At 36.1% G+C, this 19497-nt stretch overlaps 1 protein-coding gene across 1 annotated transcript in view; it reads right to left on the bottom strand.

Annotated features, from left to right (window-relative positions):
* Positions 1-19497, bottom strand: part of LOC150106702 (C-Jun-amino-terminal kinase-interacting protein 4-like) — a 713212-nt gene that overhangs the window by 98790 nt on the left and 594925 nt on the right. The window contains 1 exon segment of the mRNA XM_090393457.1: positions 11287-11354. Within this exon segment, the coding sequence (XP_090249583.1) occupies positions 11287-11354 (68 nt within the window).

Genomic DNA, 19497 nt, shown 5'->3' with positions numbered 1-19497 from the left:
CTAAAAATTTTGTGATTACAAAATGTCTTATTCTCACACCTGACACAAAATAGAAAACTACTTCAAAACACCTGGTTTCGTGCAGTAGCTCATTTGCATACACTGCTGACAGTGCCACTGATTTTCATATGCTTCTTTCCTTTTCTCCCCAGTCAGCATGATTTCTCTCTTTCTTCCTTAATTTACAAAAACCAGTGTATTATTTGTCCTAAACTTAGCTCTGATTCTGGATGAAGACGTATTTTGCAGCAAAAGGCACAGAAAAGTCTATGGTGAAACCTTAAACATAGCTGCAAGAAGGGCAGTGGAGAGATGATTAATGGCTTTCTATCCTCATTCTATCATCCCTCATACTGCAGGAATCACACAAGCTGTTTACATAAAATCACTGATTATGAAGTTAAACTGAATAGCAAAGGGCATGACATTTCACACATTTCCTTGTAAGGCTCATTCCTCTCACCAGAAGATTAGAAGAAAGTGCATCCCACTGAAACTTGGGAGGTTTGGTTAGATTAAAAAATTTTTTTTTAAAAAATAAATAAACTTGATAAAAGAGTGCAGTTATTTTTAAGACTAAAGTTGAAATGATTTAGCTTTTGAAATCTCTATGGGTTCTGTTTCTATTGATGATATCTCAATAAAGGTCAAATATGCTCTAGGTAGTTAACGCATATAATGGACAATATACGAGGGGGGGGGGAGTCTGAAAAGTTCTTGGCCTAATAATGAAAAAACGAATTTATAATTTCAAAATTATTTTTATTTTTCAACATAATCTCCCTTAAGACTAATACATTTATTCCAGCAATGCTGTAGCATCATTATCCTGTCCTTGTAGTGGTTCTCAGTAAGATCTGCAAAATATCTCTCTACAGCTGCAATCACCTCTTAATTCGAAGAAAAATGCTGACAAGTGAGGAAGAGTTTTAGTTTTGGGAGAGATAGAAGTCAGAGGGAGCCAAATCTAGGGAATAGGATGGATGTTCCAACAATTTATAGTGCAGATCCCTTAATTTTCTCATTGCAAAACACCTCTGTGGGCAGGTGCATTGTCCCGATGAAAGATGATTTTTTATTTCTGCAAACCGGGTCTTTTCTCACGAATTTTTTCGTCTAGCCTGATTAAAAGAACGGAATAATATTCCCCAGTTATTGTTTTACCCTTTTTAACATAATTAATAAACAAAATGCCTTTAGCATTTCAAAACACCGATGCAACGACCTTTCCAGCTGATGGAACTGACTTTGTCTTCTTTGCTGCTGAACAACTGGCTTCTGTCCACTGTTTTGACTGCTGTTTGGATTCTGGTGTGTAATGGTGAATCTAAGTCTCATCCATAGTAATAAATCGATGCACAAAATCAGTTTTATTCTTGTTAAAATGCTCCAAGCACTGTTCAGAGATTTTCATGCAAGTGCATTTTTGATCTGCTGTTAGCAAGCCCAGCACCCATCTTGCACAAAGCTTTTTCATTTGCAATTCTTCATGCAAAAGATATCCAACACACTCTTTTGAAATGCCTATAGTCTCAGCAATTTCACGCACTTTGACTCGTCGGTCATCCAATACCATATCGTGCACTTGATCAATGATTACTGGTGTTGTTACACTTTTTGGATGTCCTTCAAGTGGATCATCTTCAAAGCTGATGGCCGTGTTTAAACTTGGTAGCCCATTTCTTGATTGTCGAAAATGAAGGAGAAGAGTGCCCATAAACTTTTATGAACTTCAAATGAATTTCTTTTGCCGTCAAACCTTCTTTTACAAAGAATTTTATAACTGCATGATACTCAATTTTATCCATTTCAAGTGATACAGACAACACTTTTGCTTCAGACAGCTGTATAAAACAAACTACTTGATAGAATGACTTGCAATTTCACATGGATGCTTATGAGAGATGTACCAACTTAGAAAAAAAAATCCTTTGCCAATAGTGTTGCCATCTATGGTCGAGGCTGAGAACCTTTCAGACCACCCTTGTACATATATTACATAGCAATATTATCATCCCAAGACCTCCATGGAGTCAAAGACTCGTTGTTGGAGGACTTGGGATGTGGGAGGTCCCGTTATCATAAACACACTCAACATATCATGCTTAAATACATACAAATTCTCTACAGAAATCACACTCTCAGGCAATGTATTCCAATCATTCACAACTCTCCAAGTAAAAAAAATCTGCTCCTCATTCCCTTGCTCACACCCTTCTTATACAGTTTCCATGGATTATCTCTAGTTTTCCCACCATGCTATGATAAATCTCTTCAATACTAATCCTATAACAACCATTAACCAATTTATAAATCTCCCTCATATCACTCCTCTCCCTCCTATCCACTAGATTCTGCAATTTGCATCTTCTCAACCATTCTTCATACTCAACATTCCAGTGAGCAGAAATTACTTTAGTCAATTGCGTCTGAATAGTTTCCAATATCTCTTCATACTTTTGAAAACCAGGTGTTCAAATCCATGCACAGTAGTTTATATGTAACCTAATCAAGGCCTTATATAATGCACCCAGAATCAATGTACTTCAACAAGTGAGTGTCGCATGCATCATTATCAGAATTCATTGTGTTGTCCTCATAATTTTGGCGATGTGTCCTCTAAATTTTAGATCCTTATCCATCATTCATCAAGATCTCTTATTTCCTCCACCTCCAACAATATATATCCAACAAGAGCGAATTCTACATCCCATATTTGTTTTCCAAATTTTAAAACCTTACATTCTGCAATGTTGAACTGGCATACCTTCCTGTGCTCATACACTCAGTCTATTGAAATTTTCTTGTAAGGACACATCTGCTGCACCCCTCATAGTTCTTCCTAACTTTGAATCATCTGCAAACAACTGAATATCCCAATTCAAATCTTTTATAGTATCATACAGGTTAAACACTAAGGCCCTAAAACAGACTAGGGGGTACACCACTTGTGACTTTCCTCTTTAGGGATATTGCTCCCCATTCCCAACTTGCTGATACTTCTCAGACAGCAATCTCTAATTCAATGCAACTAGCCTAATATCCAATTCTATCTGCTCTAATTTGACTACCAGCTTAGCATATGGTAATATCTTAAAAGCCTTTGCAAAATCTAAGTATACTACTCTGTATTCATCTCATTCATCCAATGTAGCTGTCATCTTAATGTAATAAGTAGATTACTAAAACATAACCTTCCTTTAGCAAATCCATACTGTCATTCAAAGATAATACCACTGATGTAAACCCATTTCTGGATCCTTGTTTTCAACTAGCCTCTCCAACACAGTAACCACAACACCATACACAGAATGGCACTATAATTTGATGCTTGAATTCTGTCACCTTCCTTAAGAAGCAGTACACTCTCCCTTTTCTTCCACTCTTTTGGAACCTGACCCAATGTAAGACTCGTTAAACAAATATGCCAAGGCAGATGCCGAATCCCTGGCACATTCCTTCAAAATACATGGTGATATATCATCAAGTCCCAGAGCCTTACTGACATTATTGAGTTTGCTGAATGTCCCCGTATACCTTTTGCACACTCACAGACATTCTCTCCTCCTCTGCTCTCAAACTCTCCATGATGTCACATTCACAAGGATGAAAGACCTTTGTAAACTGCTCAGTAAATATCTCAACTGTATCCTCTGCAAATTAAAGATGCCAAGAAATTATATTCTTGGTTTCATCCTTTATCCAAGTGTAAGCAAAGATTGTGCATGAAGTCACATCAATTGCCTTAGTATTTCATAATGCATCGCATATATCCTTATGGACACGTATAATGATATGCATTACGAGACTGGTTTCGACCTTTATTGAGGTGAAAAAGTAAAGGGGTTCTCATCATAGGCCTAGAGTAGTTGGTATAGGAATGCAAGAGAGCCTGATAGTATTAGGAGAAAGAAAGACAGATAGATAGTATGAGAGATAGAGAAAAGGACTCAGCTCTTTTATATCATCATGAGGTGTCATCAGTGGGAGTCAGACCCAGAAGTGATACCAAGGTTGAAGTAATGCAGAATTCATATTTCCATATACAAGTAGTCAAAAGGTTTCACACACCTTGTTATTAAAATACTCTGGATTAGAAATCGACGTTGAAAGTTTTTCACTTGGTTATACTATAAATTAATGCCAAGAAATTATATTCTTGGTTTCATCCTTTATCCAAGTGTAAGTAAACAAAGTTTGCATGTGAACTGGACTACTTGTATATAGTGGCTAATGACTTCACATCAGCTGCCTTAGTGTCCCATAATGCAATGCACATATCCTTACAGACATGTATAATGTTATGTATTATGAGGAGAGGATCTCTAATCTAGAGTATTTTAGTAATAAAGTGTGACATCTTTTGACTACTTGTATATGAAAATATGACTTCTGCATTATTTCAATGGTATCACTTCTGGGTGTGGCTCCCACTGATGAGACCTCAATAAAGGTCGTAACTGGTCTAACTAGTGGCTCTTCCCATAATGCATAGCATTATACATGTACATAAGGATATGTGCATTGCATTATGGGATAATAAGGCAATTGATGTGAAGTCATTAGCCTCTATATGCAAGTAGCCCAGTCGTGAAGTGACTTCACATGCAAACTTTGTTTCCTTACACTTGGATAAAGGATGAAACCAAGAATATAATTTTTTGACATCTTTAATTTATAGTATAACCAAGTGAAAAAACTTTCAACATATATCCTCTGCAGCAGTTGTCTCTTATATACCATTTTCTTTAATCAATATCATCCTACTAAAAGCTAACTCCAAGTCACACTTCTTGTACATTGTACTCATGAAATGGATTATGACCATTTGTCTTATGTTGCCTCCACAATGCTTTTTTTTTTTATTTATCTGTATTGCATGTTTGACCTCTTCACTCATCTACCCTCGGAATAAATTTAAACATTGCTTCTACTAGATATTTCTTAAATAGCACTCAAACAGCACTTATCTCCTTTCCACCCGACTTGTCATTTCATGCTACAGTTGCAAGCTGTTTCCTGAGCTTCTCATAATCACCATTCTTGTTATTCCACATATATACCCTTCTCTCACATAAGTCCTCACATTTTTGGCAATGACCCAGGTAATCACTTCATGGTCACTCTCAACCAACTGAAGGGAGATTTGACACCTCATTTATGACATCTTCTGATCAGATGATCATATCCAATACCCTCAATTCTCACATGTCCACTGTTACATACTTGTCACTCAAAAACCCAAGAAATTCATTTTCCTTATTTCGTTGCTATCTCATCATCCCAATCTACACTGCCATAATTAAATGCATTCTTAGTGATCTTCTCTTTTCTATTTGCTTGGCTAATTGGTCATACATTTCATGGTCACTACCCTCCACATTACCAGGTCTTATAGCAACATCCAATCAAGTATTTTATTCTATTTACCTTCTAACTCATGCCATACTGCTTCATCTCTATTTTGTATTAGTATAACTCTTTTTCTATCATCAACCGCACTCAACCTCTCTTTCCACCTTTCTGTTTTGTTGAGCTTATACAAGAGAAGTTGGGTTAATCAATCTATAGTACATTAGTGTAATGTATGGGTAGTGGATTGGGGAAGGAGAAACTTGTTTACATTTGATTTAAAATCCTATATATTGTATTCCTTGGGAAACACATCAGGGGAAAGACAGTTCTATAATACAGCAGTAGCAGGGATGAAGGAGGAGGAAAAGAAACCTGTTCTGGGTTTCCATATACTGCGAAGGGATGTTGGGCAGTAGCTGCACATTCCAATGAACTTAGTACACAGTGGTGGAATTATTGATGCTATTTCAGATGAATATTTGCCATGGAAATATAGAATACACATAATGCAGAAACCAAATGTCTGTGCAAAAGTGGGAGGAGTGAGTTGGTAAGAGATGGGCTATTAATCAATCTAATTGCAATCCTCTGTATTCAGTCAAGAATTTTGAGGGAGTTATCAGGGCCCCCCCCCCCCCCCACTCCAAATGTGAGACCAGTATTCAGCAGTTGAGCAGATTTGTGATTTGTATAAAGTTAATAGCTATTCAGATGTGAAGTAATGTCTTGAGCAAAAGAGAAATCCTAGTTGTTTAGAAGATGAGGATACAATGGTTGGAATGTGTTTATGAAAGGAGAGGCTTGATGTCGGATGATTTCAAGAAGGAAATATCATCTTGTCTGTAAATTTGAGTGCTTCTGAACACAGTTTTCTCCAATATCATACAAAGAAAGCTAGTCTCAGCAACAGTTTGGTAATTATGTTGCATCTTTATCTGGTTTTGGAATTTCATTGACAACTGACATGCCATGAATCTGGAGCGTCCTCTGTGGTAAGTATTCTGTTGTACATTGAAAGAAAGAAATCAACTGAAAATGGTTTGTCATCTCATAATGGATGTCATCAGGATGTACCACATGGCATGAGCATGTATAAGAACCATTTTCAGTTCCTCCTTAATGAATGGCTCAGGATTGTTTGAAGAAAAGTTGAGCTGAGCTGTTGTTTCTCTTTTTGTTATTTTTCAATACATGATGAGAAGGGAGAGAGCAAGGGGTCTTTGAAGTTGTGTACGAGTGTGGTTAATAAGGGTGTGCAGACTAGATTTTTTTTTGCCAGGAGTGGTGAATGAGTGGAATAGTTTATCAGAGGTAGTTGTGAGTACTCTCATGGTGAACGAGTTTAAAGGATAGAGATCACAGGTACTGCATGAATAATGGTTAGTGCAGGTCTTCCATGATAAGTCTTTTGACTATGTGGAGATACCCCATATAATAATAATAATAAAAATATCAAATATTTAGGAGGATAGGATGCTGCTTCTACTGAAGTTCTAACAAAGCTTTCACTTTGTCTCAAATTTTTTTAGGTGTAGCAACTACAGATCTATTATGCTTCAGGATAGATGAATGGTATATTCTAAACCACCTTTCACTTTTCAGATCTTAACCCATACAACTTTTCAACTAGTTTTTATTTTCATGTTCAAATTTCATGCTATGATTCATGTTCAGGTATTTGCAACTATGCAGACACTGGTCTATGCATCTAGGCACTACCTGAAGTGGAAATATGGTACTCTAAACTTATGCTGCTGCATTTTATCATTATTACAAGTGTTTTACCCCAAATTATCCAATAAACAAAAAGCACAACACTGGGCACTGAGGAGGTGATTATTTCTACACAACCTATAAGTACCTAATAGTGCATCAAGTCAATCATTTATTCAATTAAACATCAGCAACTTGCAAGTGCTTATTATGCCTACTGTGCGAAGCAAAGTGCTGGCAACAAAGGCCAATGACAACAGAGCACCTTAGGTCTTGCCAATGCAGCGATGTCAATCATTGACAAACTGAAGAATATTACAAAGTGACGCAGCTGCAAAATTTATATTACTGACAAGAAAAAATAGAGCAACCTCACCCAGCCTTTCTTCTGTTTGCTGTGCCTCTCTTTAGTAAATCAGGTTCTAAACTTGGGAAAATGAGTTGAGAGCCCTCAAATAGCACTTTAACACCATGGATGAAACTTTCTCTTCCAAAATCCAAATGCTGGAAACCCAAGCTCAAACTGCTTGATGATCAGCACTGCAATACAAGTATATCCCTCCAAGAACAATGCCAACAAACTGTGACTTAATCATGTCAATGGTACCTGACTCAATCAAGGTTGAAAACAAGAAATTTGCAGCAATCTTCTAAACTTTTTAATGGAACTGGCAAATTGCTAAAAGATGACATCAGTAACTTAGCAGGAAAATGCAACCTTGATCCTAGAAATATTGTTAGGTGCCATCATTTTGCATCCATGAATAAAAGGAAGGACAGAACAAACCTCCTCTGTCTAGTGAAAGTGACTTGCAACACACTGACAAGCACATCAAAATTAATAACAGTGATTAACAACAAGCTGAAAGGTTTGTCCCCAATAATACATATGAGCTTGGCTTGACTTTCTCCCAGAGAGAACAAGGATGTCAACTTCGAAAACAACTTGAAGAAAAATACCAAAATGGAGATGACAGTTGGGTTTATGACTACAAACAAGGAAATTTGGTGAAGAAATCAATCAGCAGCACTATTAGACACCATGAAGACCAGTATGCAAGCATTGCATAGGAAATGTGCATGACTCTTGTGATCAAATATATGCTCCACAAAGTCTTACACATCCACTTCACCAACATCCATGCCCTCAGCCTCTAACTTTAATAGTGTCAAGTACCATCTCCAGCCTACCAAACCTCACCTACTCTTCCTGGCAGAGACCTAAATCGCATCCCAACCCCCACCCAGCACTATTCATCTCAACTTTCCCAACTACTCATTCTTTGACTCTTTTTGAATAAAGCATGGCATCTGTGCATATATCCACTCTGACATACACAGAGAGCATCCAACCAGACTATCACTGCCACAGTGCCACCAGCCACTCTGAGTACTTTGACTTTCTCTCCTTAAACATCGATCTTCTATAGGCCTGCTTCCCTAACAGTGAAATCATCCTCCAAGAAGGATGATTTCACATTTTAATGTCCACAACGCCAAATGGCTTTCCAACTCCAGTGGCACAGACAGAGGTGCTGCAACATTTTCCAATACTCACAACCTTACAAAAACTGCTCACGTACCAACCAGAATGCACAGTGAATGTAGTGGGTGCCTAGGTAATTCCAACCACAATATAGTGCTTGTCTCCTCCACATGGAACAATATTCACACAATGATTTCCATACAAGAGCAGTTTGGCATTAAAACAGCAACAAGTGGGACAGTCTCAATGACTTCAATGCCTCATTTCCATGGCTGGACTATTGTTTTTGGCCTTCCAACTCAAACATATTACTGAATTTATTTTTTATTGATGCTTTAGGTTTTTTATTATACCTAAATAAGTTGATGTATCAGATAATGCTTCCAAATTTATGACTGTAGTTATCTGTGGTCATGATCACTGTAGCATTGCCCACATCTAATTTCACTATTATAATGTTTAAAATTTTTCTGGGCAGCCTTTTCTCTGTTACAGATATTGCTTCTTGGAGGGTTTGCATTTTTAAGAAAATCAGCAGCTTCTAGCCTAATGATATCTGCTTCTACTGGAAGTAGTTTTTTTTAGACAAATTTGATGTTTGCCATTATTTGTGTGCACAAATTTTTTCTGGAGCAATAGCAAAATGACTTTTACTTAGAATTTTGGTTTCATTGTCCAAAAGTCTATAATGTGACAAGTTGTAAATTCACCTTCCCTGTTGGAGATTTTTCTTGCTTGCAAGGTTGTCAAACTTTCTGAATAAACTTTTTCCATACAATATTATTGTCTGATAAGAGTTTTATGAACACCCAAATATCAAGTCTGAACAGCTTTGACCTCTCGTGTTCTCTGGCACTAAAACAATGCCAAGTGAAGACTGTTATTCCTCCTTTTTATGATCAGAATACTGTTTCAATTCTCCAGATCCAGATAATTGTTATGATCTTGTTGCAAAAATTATGCAAGTTGGAATGAGAACTTTCATTCCCCACTTTATTCAAATTCTACCCAATATCCAAGCCATGGTTTTTCAAAATAAAAGTGCTAGGGCAGTCTAGTACAAGATAGAAGTAAGCCTATATATAGCCAAATACAGAAAAGCAGCTATAAGTATGCCAACAAACTATTGAGATGTTGCTCTCATCTCAGTACTACTGTCTAAATTAATGGAAGAAATCAATGGTCAACTTTTTTTGATCAGTATAGTTGTCAACTAATCATTGACCAATATGGATTCTGCCAATGAAGACTCACAATAGATTTCCTTGTCTACATCACCCACCTCTGGAGATACATGCCCATGGAAAGGTTCTGCTGTTGCACTGGACACTTGTAAGACATTTGATAAGGTTTAGCATTAGAGGTTTCTCAACAACTTGCCATCTTATGGTTTGCTCTTCGAAAATGGATTGCCAGTTTTGCTGCATGTTACAGTGAAGAACATTCTCTTTTCAGATTTTCCTTTTAATGCAAATGTTCCTCCAGGCACTGTTATTTCACCCACCCTCTTCCTCATATGCATAAATGATCTCTCTCTTGCTTCTATCTCTCTGAACTCAAATCCCATCCAAAGTTTTGCTGCATGACAGTACTCTCTACTCATCCTATTTATATGGTAAATCTTGCAGCACTTAAACATCTCAAATTTCATCATTACAACACATGCCCTAAATACTGATCTCCATACCATTCTGCAATAGGGTAATAATAACCTGGTCACCCCCAATACTCCCAAAGCACAATTCTGTCTTGTCAAAAAATACCTTATTTCTTCTCCTTCTTCCATTACCTTTGTTGATGTTGAACTTAATGTTCAAGCCCAGATCTCACTTCTAAGACTGATTCTTACTCCTAGCCTTTCCTAGTATAATCACTTCTATAGTAACCTCAGCTTCCAAAAAAACTGAGGTTACTAAAGATGTTACTTTGAGGCTGCCAGGAGGTGACTTTTCATCTGTACAGCTATTTTCTCTGTTCCAAACCCAAATTCACCCAACCTTGAAAGTCCAACGTCTCTCTAAAATTTCTTAATGCTGTTCAGAAGATGGCAGTTTGATTTATTGGTGATATCCTCTCTCACAGACAGCTTTCAATCATTCTATTCAGCAGAACTGACATTTGTTATGCTCCCAATTTCTACTAAAATTATAACATCACAACTACAATGCTGACTTACTGAACCTTCTATTCTCATTCACCTTTCATTCAATCTACTTTGGTTCTGTGGAAAAGCTTCAACATGTAGGCTTCAGCAATTCAAAAAGAATATCAAAGAATTACTTTGCTCTTAATTCCATCCCACATGTCATTATTTTCTATTAAAATTCAATGGGATGGAATTCTATAGCAAATAAATGCTATGCATCTTCTCGTGTATGGGAGCAATATAACACACACAACAGAGAACCATAAACTGTATAACCACCACTGGGACTCAACTGACATGCATAACATGAGATTACACAATTCATGGCTCATTATTGTTAGATGCACTGATTTAGTTGATGACTTGGTATGTGGCTGGTGGATAGATTTTTCTCAAAAACATAGAATTATTTCATATTGGTGTAATATGCTCTATAAAAGGTATACAACAGAAATTGGAGCAATTAGGGTAATGAGTGCCACTTCCATCCTACAGTAAAATAATAATTCCAGTTTTTTTTTTTTTTTAATCAATGTATTATAAAGATTCTAATTTTAAGAAATAATGGATATGAACACAACCTCACCTTCAGCTCTATGAAATATTGCTACTGTACCATTAGCCATTGCAGCAAATGTTCTTCCTTTAAAATGTCTAAATAAAAATAAAGCACATGCTACACTTAGTAGATTTACACAGAAAAGATAGCTAGAGAAATTCACTTGTAGCTATAAATATCTTATATCTACTATTCTAATAAACTGCAAATGATCAAAATCAGTATTTTTTAGTTCAATAAGAAGCCAATGACTTCCAATCACAATCAAAAGAAAAAACTGCATGAAGATAGAAAAGGTAAAAAGGGAGGTGAAGTGCAATCGATGATAGAAAAAGATTTATGTCTGTACAAGGTAGAAATGTAAGGCAGAAATAGTGTTTGAGGTAGTATAGTGGGAGATAGAGTTGAATAGAATGAAATTGCTGGTCATACTTCAGTGTGAGCAGCAGTTAGCTAATGAAGTGAGGAGTTCTAATATGCAGCCAGCAAAAAAAAAAAGAATGATTATGGTAGGATGATACTGATTAAAAAAAATGTATAATGATAACTGCTGCAGAGGATATAGTCGAGATATTTAATGAGCCGTTCATAAAGGTCTTTCATCCTTGTAAACATAATATCATGGAGAGTTTGAGAACAGTAGATAATGAGGAGAGATTGATTGTGAGTGAGGAAGAAGTATATGGGGAATAAAGCAAATGTGACATTAATATGACTGTGGGACTTGTTAGCATATCACTGAGTATTTTGAAGGAATGTGGCAGGGAGTTGACATCCACCTTGACATATTTGTTTAACACGTTCGCTGCCAACTACGAGTATACTCGTAGTTCGCATATGAGCTTCACAAGCCAACTACGAGTATACTCGTATGTCGATTTACCGACCTCCTATGCCAAACACGAGTTATCCCTTTGTTTAATTACCTTAATTTGGATCCTTGGGTTCTGAATAAAGCGGAGAGCATGTCTGGGGGCTTGGTAGAAGGGAAATAATTTCAACTAAAATATAGTATATTGTGTATGTGCCTCAGATGCCAACTACGAGTATACTCGTAGTTCGTATATGAGCTTCACAAGCCACTACGAGTATACTCGTATGTCGATTACCAACCTCCTATGCCAAGTGTGAGTTAATCCGTAGTATAACACGTAATTTGTAAATCAATTTAAAACTAGTAAATTCAATAAAAATAAAAACCAATCAATGAAATAAAAAAGCACTCAGTAAAATAAAAAAAAAAATTTATTCAAATTACCATTCCGATTTTTTGCTTCAACCATTTCAAATTTGTGCATATTTGAAATGGAAAGAACTTCCCTCTTATCCTTCCATTTACGATGATGAATTCATTAAATTCATCATCGCTCATATTAGCATAAATTCATTATCAGTAAGTTTTCTTTTACTGGTCCTGGCGAAACTGAAGGTTTTTAGAGGCTAGACGCAATAAACACATCTTCAATGCATGTAATATATGGTTGGGTGTGATACGAGATTACTCGTAGTTGGCGTATGAAACAAAATTCTGTCTGATAAGCCGGCTACGAGATTACTCGTAGTGACCTTGAAGATGCAGAAGCGCTTGGCGTGCGGGAACAAACTATGCCCAAGTAGCGTGGCAGCGAACGTGTTAATATGAGTCTACATTGGATCACATTCCAAAGGAGTGGAAGGAAGGCAAGATTGTACCGTTTCATAAAGGAAGTGACAGAACCTTCCATTTTGCAACATTAAACTGGCATGTTCAATGTTGCAAAATGGAAGGTTTTAAAATTTGGAAAACAAAGATGGGATGTAGAATTTATGCTTGGTGGGAATATATTATTGGAAGTAGAGGAAACAAGAGATCTTGGGATGATGATGATAGATAATGATCTAAAATTTAGAGAACACATTACAAAAATTGCGAGGACAATACAATGAATTCTGGCAATGATGCAGAGGACAGTGATTTGTAGAAGTAAGGAGATTCTGGTTCCATTATATAAGGCTTTGATTAGGCCACATATGGATTACTGTGCACAGATTTGGATGCCTGGATTTCAAAATAATGAGGAGATATTGAAAAGGGTCCAGAGGCAATTGACTAAGGAAGAAAGGTTGAGAAGATAGTGGATAGGAGGAAGAGTAGTGATATGTACAAGTAGGTAAGGGGCTTTTATGGGATTAACATTGAATTGGCTTTTCATAATGTGGTGGGAGAAGAAGAGATCATTCCTGGAAGTTGTATAAGGAGGATGTGAGAAGCAGGTTTTATGCATGTGAGTTGTGATTGGAATGCATTGTCTGTGAGTGTGGTGTCAGCAGAGAATTTGAATGCATTTAAAGCACAGTATCATACACACAATGCATCATACACACAGCTCATCATACCGTGGTTATCAGTCATCATGAAGACTCATCGTAGACCCCCCCCCCACAAGGAGTCTTCATGGGGGAAGAGGTCTTAGGATAATAATAATAATCATAATAATAAATTCCTGGTTATAGAAATTAAAGATGGAAACTCAAACTTATGTGAAAATAAATTTAATTAATATAAAATTTTTGCATCAGTATGTAAGGCATCCTCACTATTCTGACAATGGAACACAAAATAAAATGCAACAACAGAATTATTTTAAAAGGTGCCACTAGGAGGAAGAGGGGTGATATGTACAAGTTGGTAAGGGGTTGTTATAGGATTAACGCTGAAGTGGTTTTTCATAATGTGGTGGGAGAGGAAGAGATCATCCTTAGCATTGTATAAGCAGGATGTGAAGATTTGCAGGTTTTTTAAGTAAGACAGCAGACTGTCAGCAAATTCCTAATTAAACAAATATATATATATTTATATATATATTAATAAGATATTAATTAGGGATTTACAAAAAAAAAAAAAGATGCAGTAGTATTTCCAATAACTGAAAGCCAACAGATCTCTTTACATTTGGGCAATGTAGAAAGGCCATTCTATAAAAATCGTTTTCTTTCAAATTATCATATGTTTTGTTGAGGCAGAATGTTCAGCCTGGCCAGACTGGCTTGTTCATGATAATGGATTCAAGATTTATGTTTGTCATGACAGATGGATGTGGATCTATCGATCAGACTGTCTGAATTAAGACAAACCACAGGAGCAAGGAATCTAGTAGGCACCTGGAAAGTTGAGTGGAGGAAGCTTGTCTATATGTAAGGAAATGAAGAGAAATCTTCTTGATATGATGAAAAGACATCACAATATTGAGAGGTCTTGGAACTTCAGCAATATGTTGAGGAAATCCTTTAATATATGGAAGTGAAATCCCAGAGATTTCTTCTGGAGATCTAGAGACTAAAAGCCTAAAGCAGTTAAATGCTTTCTTGATACTGAGTTTTACTGAGTTTTTTAAGAAACGACTCAGTAAAATATTTTTTAAAAATGCAGATTTGATATAATTAAATTCTTGTCATATGAAGGTGGCCTGGAAAGTTGTGATAAACACCTAGAACAAAAATGATATTAAAGCAACTGATACAACCACAAGAAAGAACATACAAGGATATAAGAATATAAGTTATCTTCATAACTGTGCTACTAGTATGTTCTTTCTTTTATCAGTTATATCAGTTGATTTAATATCATGTTTGTTCTAGGTGTTTATCAGAACTTTTCAGTCATCTCCTCTCCCCCTTCCTTTCCTTCGTAGGTCTTGAGTGGAAGATATATTATGAGCATGGCATAATAACGTCTTAATAGTTCTGGCTTTTTTGACTGGGATATGATGATGAGAAGTAAGCATGGATATATAATGATCGATATGTGTTTCTTTTGATAAACTGAAAATTCTAAACTACTTTTCAGCTATGGCACAATCATTAAATCGAAAAATTGTTTTTCCTCCTCTAAGGTAATTATTCTGAAGTCTCGGATAAATCATTTATTTTTGAGATAAAGAGTTTCAAATCTGATGATGAACCATTTCAAATCGTAAATGCATCATCAACATATCTGTACCATACTGCAGGTTTAGGAGAAATGTCATTAAGGAGATAATCTTTTAAATGTTCCCTATAGTAGTTGACAAACACAGGAGATAGAGGACTATCCATAGACCTTCAATCTGCTGATATAATTTGTCTTGGACACTAAGATAATAATTGCCGATACAATCTACTAAAGGTCTTAATGGTTAATAAATCAATAAATAAGAGATTAATAAATAAGGTTATTACTGATTTTAAAATTTTTAGTTGGGATAAAAAATTAAAGAAAAAAACTGAAAATCTTTTTTGTTCATTTGCCCAAATTACATGGTCTTTCTAAGATCCATAATCCTGGTGTTCCATTAAGACCTAAGATATTGCATCGGTTGCCCTACATATAAAGTTTCTAAATACTTGTTTACATTATTATCTTCTTTCACTAGAAAATATGCTTCTTATACAAAAAACCTTTAGATTTTAAAACTAACATTTGTAATCTTAAACCTTTCAGACATTATGATTAGTCCTGATATTGTATCTCTTTTCATGAATATTTCTTTGACAGATACTATTAATTTACTTAAACAAGATTTTCATCCAGATGTTAAACTATTTGACTGTTATTCAGTCTAGTTATTTTAGTGTCTAAGACAAATTATATCAGCAGATTGAAGGTACAGCTATGGGTAGTCCTCTGTCTCTCTCTCTCATGCTTGCCAACTACTACATGGAGCTTTTAAAAGATCATGTCCTTAATATTTCTCTTAAACCTGCAGTAAGGTACAGATATGTCGATATATTTGCGATATGGAATGGCTCCAGATTCGAAACTCTTTGTCTCAAAATAAATATAATTCATTCTAAAATTCAGTTTACCTTAGAGGAGAAAAAAAATCCTTTTTAGATTTATTGATTCTTCATCAGCTGGATGATAGTATACAATTTTTAGCATTTCAAAAGGAAACACATACTGATCGTTATATCCATGTTACTTTTCCTCATCATTCAGTCAAAAAGTTGGAACCATTAACTCATTAAAAAATGGTTTTAATGAGTTCTTTAACAAGAAAGCATTTAACAGCTTTAGGCTGCAAGTCTCTAGATCTCTGGAAGAAACCCTCTTATATTCCACTTCCATATATTAAAGGAATTTCTGAACATACTGCTAAAATTCTAGGGCCTCTCAATATTGTGGTATACACATCCTGTCAGGAAGTTCTCCCTTCCTTTTCTCAGCTAAAGACAGGCTTCCTTCACTCAACTTTTCCAGGTGTCTACTAGATCTCTTGTTCCTATGGTTGTCTTACTTCAGAAGGGAAATCTTAGATCTGCAGCTGTCCATCATCATTATGTTATGTTACTATGTTAAGATCAACTGCTTGTCATACCCAAGCAGCCCAGCTTTACAGAAACCAACTCATTACTATGATAGGGAGGTTAATTCTATCTTATATATGTGTGTAAAGTGCAGGTATATTCTGTTGCTGGTTTGTTTTTCCTTCTGTAAAAAAAAAAAAAAACAAGTTTCTGGGAGAAAACCAATCAACTTCTTAATGAGACCAGCTATCTGATCTTCACTAGAAAAGTTCTTATAAGGATTCTTTGCATCCTGCACATAAAAAAAAAACCCCCCCTTCATGACAAACACAAGAAATCAAGACAAGCAAATCTGTGAAAAGAAGGGATTACACCAAATAATAAAAAAAAAAGCTCCTTGCTATTAAGCCAGGTAGTCTACAAGAAAGAAAGAAATTGCAAGAAAGTATGCATAATAGTAGTTAAGTCAAAGTCATGAGAAAATTTTGGAAAAAAAAAATATAAAAATAAATATCATGAAGATGGTGATGATTTCAGAGACTACTAACAAGCTTGGAAATGAAGGAAAAAGTACTACAAAAGGAATCAAAGAGCATAACAAGTGATTAAAAAAACTGAAGAGAAAATTATTGAGGATGAGTAAAGTAAGTGCCACTAAAAGGAGATCTGTAGATATTCTTTATTGGGATAGCTAAGATAGAGGGAATGCAGTGCCTAGAGGTACACTTACGAAGTCTGAAATACTGATGGAAATGATGTTCAGGCTACTGCACTGTGATGCATGCTGAAATTCACAAAATCCAGGCAGTGTTAAACAACAAAATCCTCTGCATACCCAAATTGTCCACACAATATCTATCATATCTTTCCTTGAACCCATTAACATTCAATGCACTGACAACTGTCTCTGGAAACCGATTCCATTCATTCCTCACTCTGCAAGTAAAAAAATCCACTCCTCATGCTCCTACTAACTACACTCTTACTCAACTTCCTGGAATGACCTCTTGTTTCCTCCTGTAGCCAAGTGCTGAAACACTTCTCCTGCATCAATCCTATAAAACCTTTTATGTAACTTAAACATTTCTAACATATTCACCCCCCCCCTCTTTTTTTGCCAGTTAGCCAACTTCTGCAATTCCCAAACTCTCAATCTAACCTCACAGGGAGCATTCCACAGACCACTCACCATTTTGATCGCTTACCTCTGAATCCTCTCTATAGCTCCCTCATCCCCCAAAAGACCTAGGTGACCAGACCTGAGCAAAGTAATCCAGTTGTGGATGTATCAAGGAATTATAAGGAGGAATAAAAACTTTCCTTTCTCTAATTGTTGGTGCATTCTTCAGTATCTAAGTAATCGTATGAGCTACCTTGACAACCTTAGCAATATCCACCCCCAGACTTCAATTCTATTTACCACCACCCCAAATACCTAGCTTCATCTAGTTCCAGGAGTATAGTTCTATCAATATGGTACACAGCTTGTAATCAATTCATCCCAAATACATAACATTGTATATATATCTCCTTGTTAAACTGACAAAAGATAATTCCCATACTGACAACCAATTTACATCCTGCAAGTGCTTCATATCGCTTTGATTAACTATTATTTGACTCAATTTTGCACCATCAGCAAACAACTGAATATTTCACTTCAGATTACTTCTATTATTAATGTGCAAATTAAACAGTAATCACCCTAGCACAGAACCTTACAGCACACCACTGGTCACCTGTATTGTCCTGGATTCTGATATTCTATATATCACTTTATGGTATCTATCTATCAGCCACTCTCGTACACATATAACCAGTGTAATATCCATCACCATTTGTTCTAATTTGAGTAACACAGTTCCTTGTGGTATTCTGTCAAACGCCTTTGCAAAATCCAGCAGATTCATTATGTAACCATACTCTTTATCTATCTCAGTAGTCACTTTAATATAAAAGAGCCTTGCTAATGCAAATGAAGTATTCTGCCATCTTTCCTCTCCCTTGGAACTTTGTCAGAATTGAGACTTTAGTCAGAGGTAGTGCCAGTTCCCATGCACCTTATCGTAAAATGCCAGCTGATATCCCATCTAATCCTATGACAGTATTTAGTGTTGAAAGTTTTTTCACTGGTTATACTATAAATTAAAGATGCTAAGAAATTATATTCTTGGTTTAATTCTTTACCAAAATGTAAACAAACAAAACTTGTGTGTGACATATCTTCACAACTGGGCTACTTCTATGTATAGAGACTAATGACTTCACATTAGCATCAGTATCCGATAATGCAAATGCCCCCCACCCCCTCGGACATGTATGATGCCATGCATTATGGAAAGGGCCACTACCCAGACTGGTTTTGACCTTTAATGAGGGATACTAAGGAAAATGATGTGAAGTAATTAGTCTGAACATACAAGTAGCCCAGTCATGAAGATACTTCACACGCAAGCTTTGTTTGTTTACACTTGGATAAAGGATTAAACCAAGCATCTATAATTTGTTATCATCTTTAATTTATAGTATAATCGAATGAAAAAACTTTCAACATCTACCTCTGATCCAGAGTATTTTAATAATGTGATACACCTTTTCAACTAGTTGTATACCCTCTGTCCAAAAAGAAACTGAACTTTTGATAGAAAATAAAACAATGGCCAATTATCTCATCTCATCTTCTTTATACCCTCTTTTACCTTGTGGTGTCGAGGGTCCATTGATCATCGGACCTCAATCCGTTTACAGGATAAGGTGGTCAGCCCTATGCCCCGGTATATCCTATGGCCTGTAGTGTTAAGTTCTCAAGGCCAGTTTGCCTGTTTTGCGGGATGAAAAACCCCAGAATAAACTGAGGAAAAAACCCTGCTGTCCAAGACTGGCTAACTTGGCTATGGCTGAGGAAGATCTTTCAGCTCCTCACGTCACAGACGGGAATCGAACCTAGGACACTCCTTCCCTAGGCATATGGTT

This window comes from Typopeltis vanoorti, chromosome 5, assembly GCF_054136105.1.
Source record: "Typopeltis vanoorti isolate ZY-2024b chromosome 5, IOZ_Tvanoo_1.0, whole genome shotgun sequence".
NCBI classification, from domain to species: domain Eukaryota; kingdom Metazoa; phylum Arthropoda; class Arachnida; order Uropygi; family Thelyphonidae; genus Typopeltis; species Typopeltis vanoorti.
This window is presented reverse-complemented; position numbering and strand designations above follow the sequence as displayed.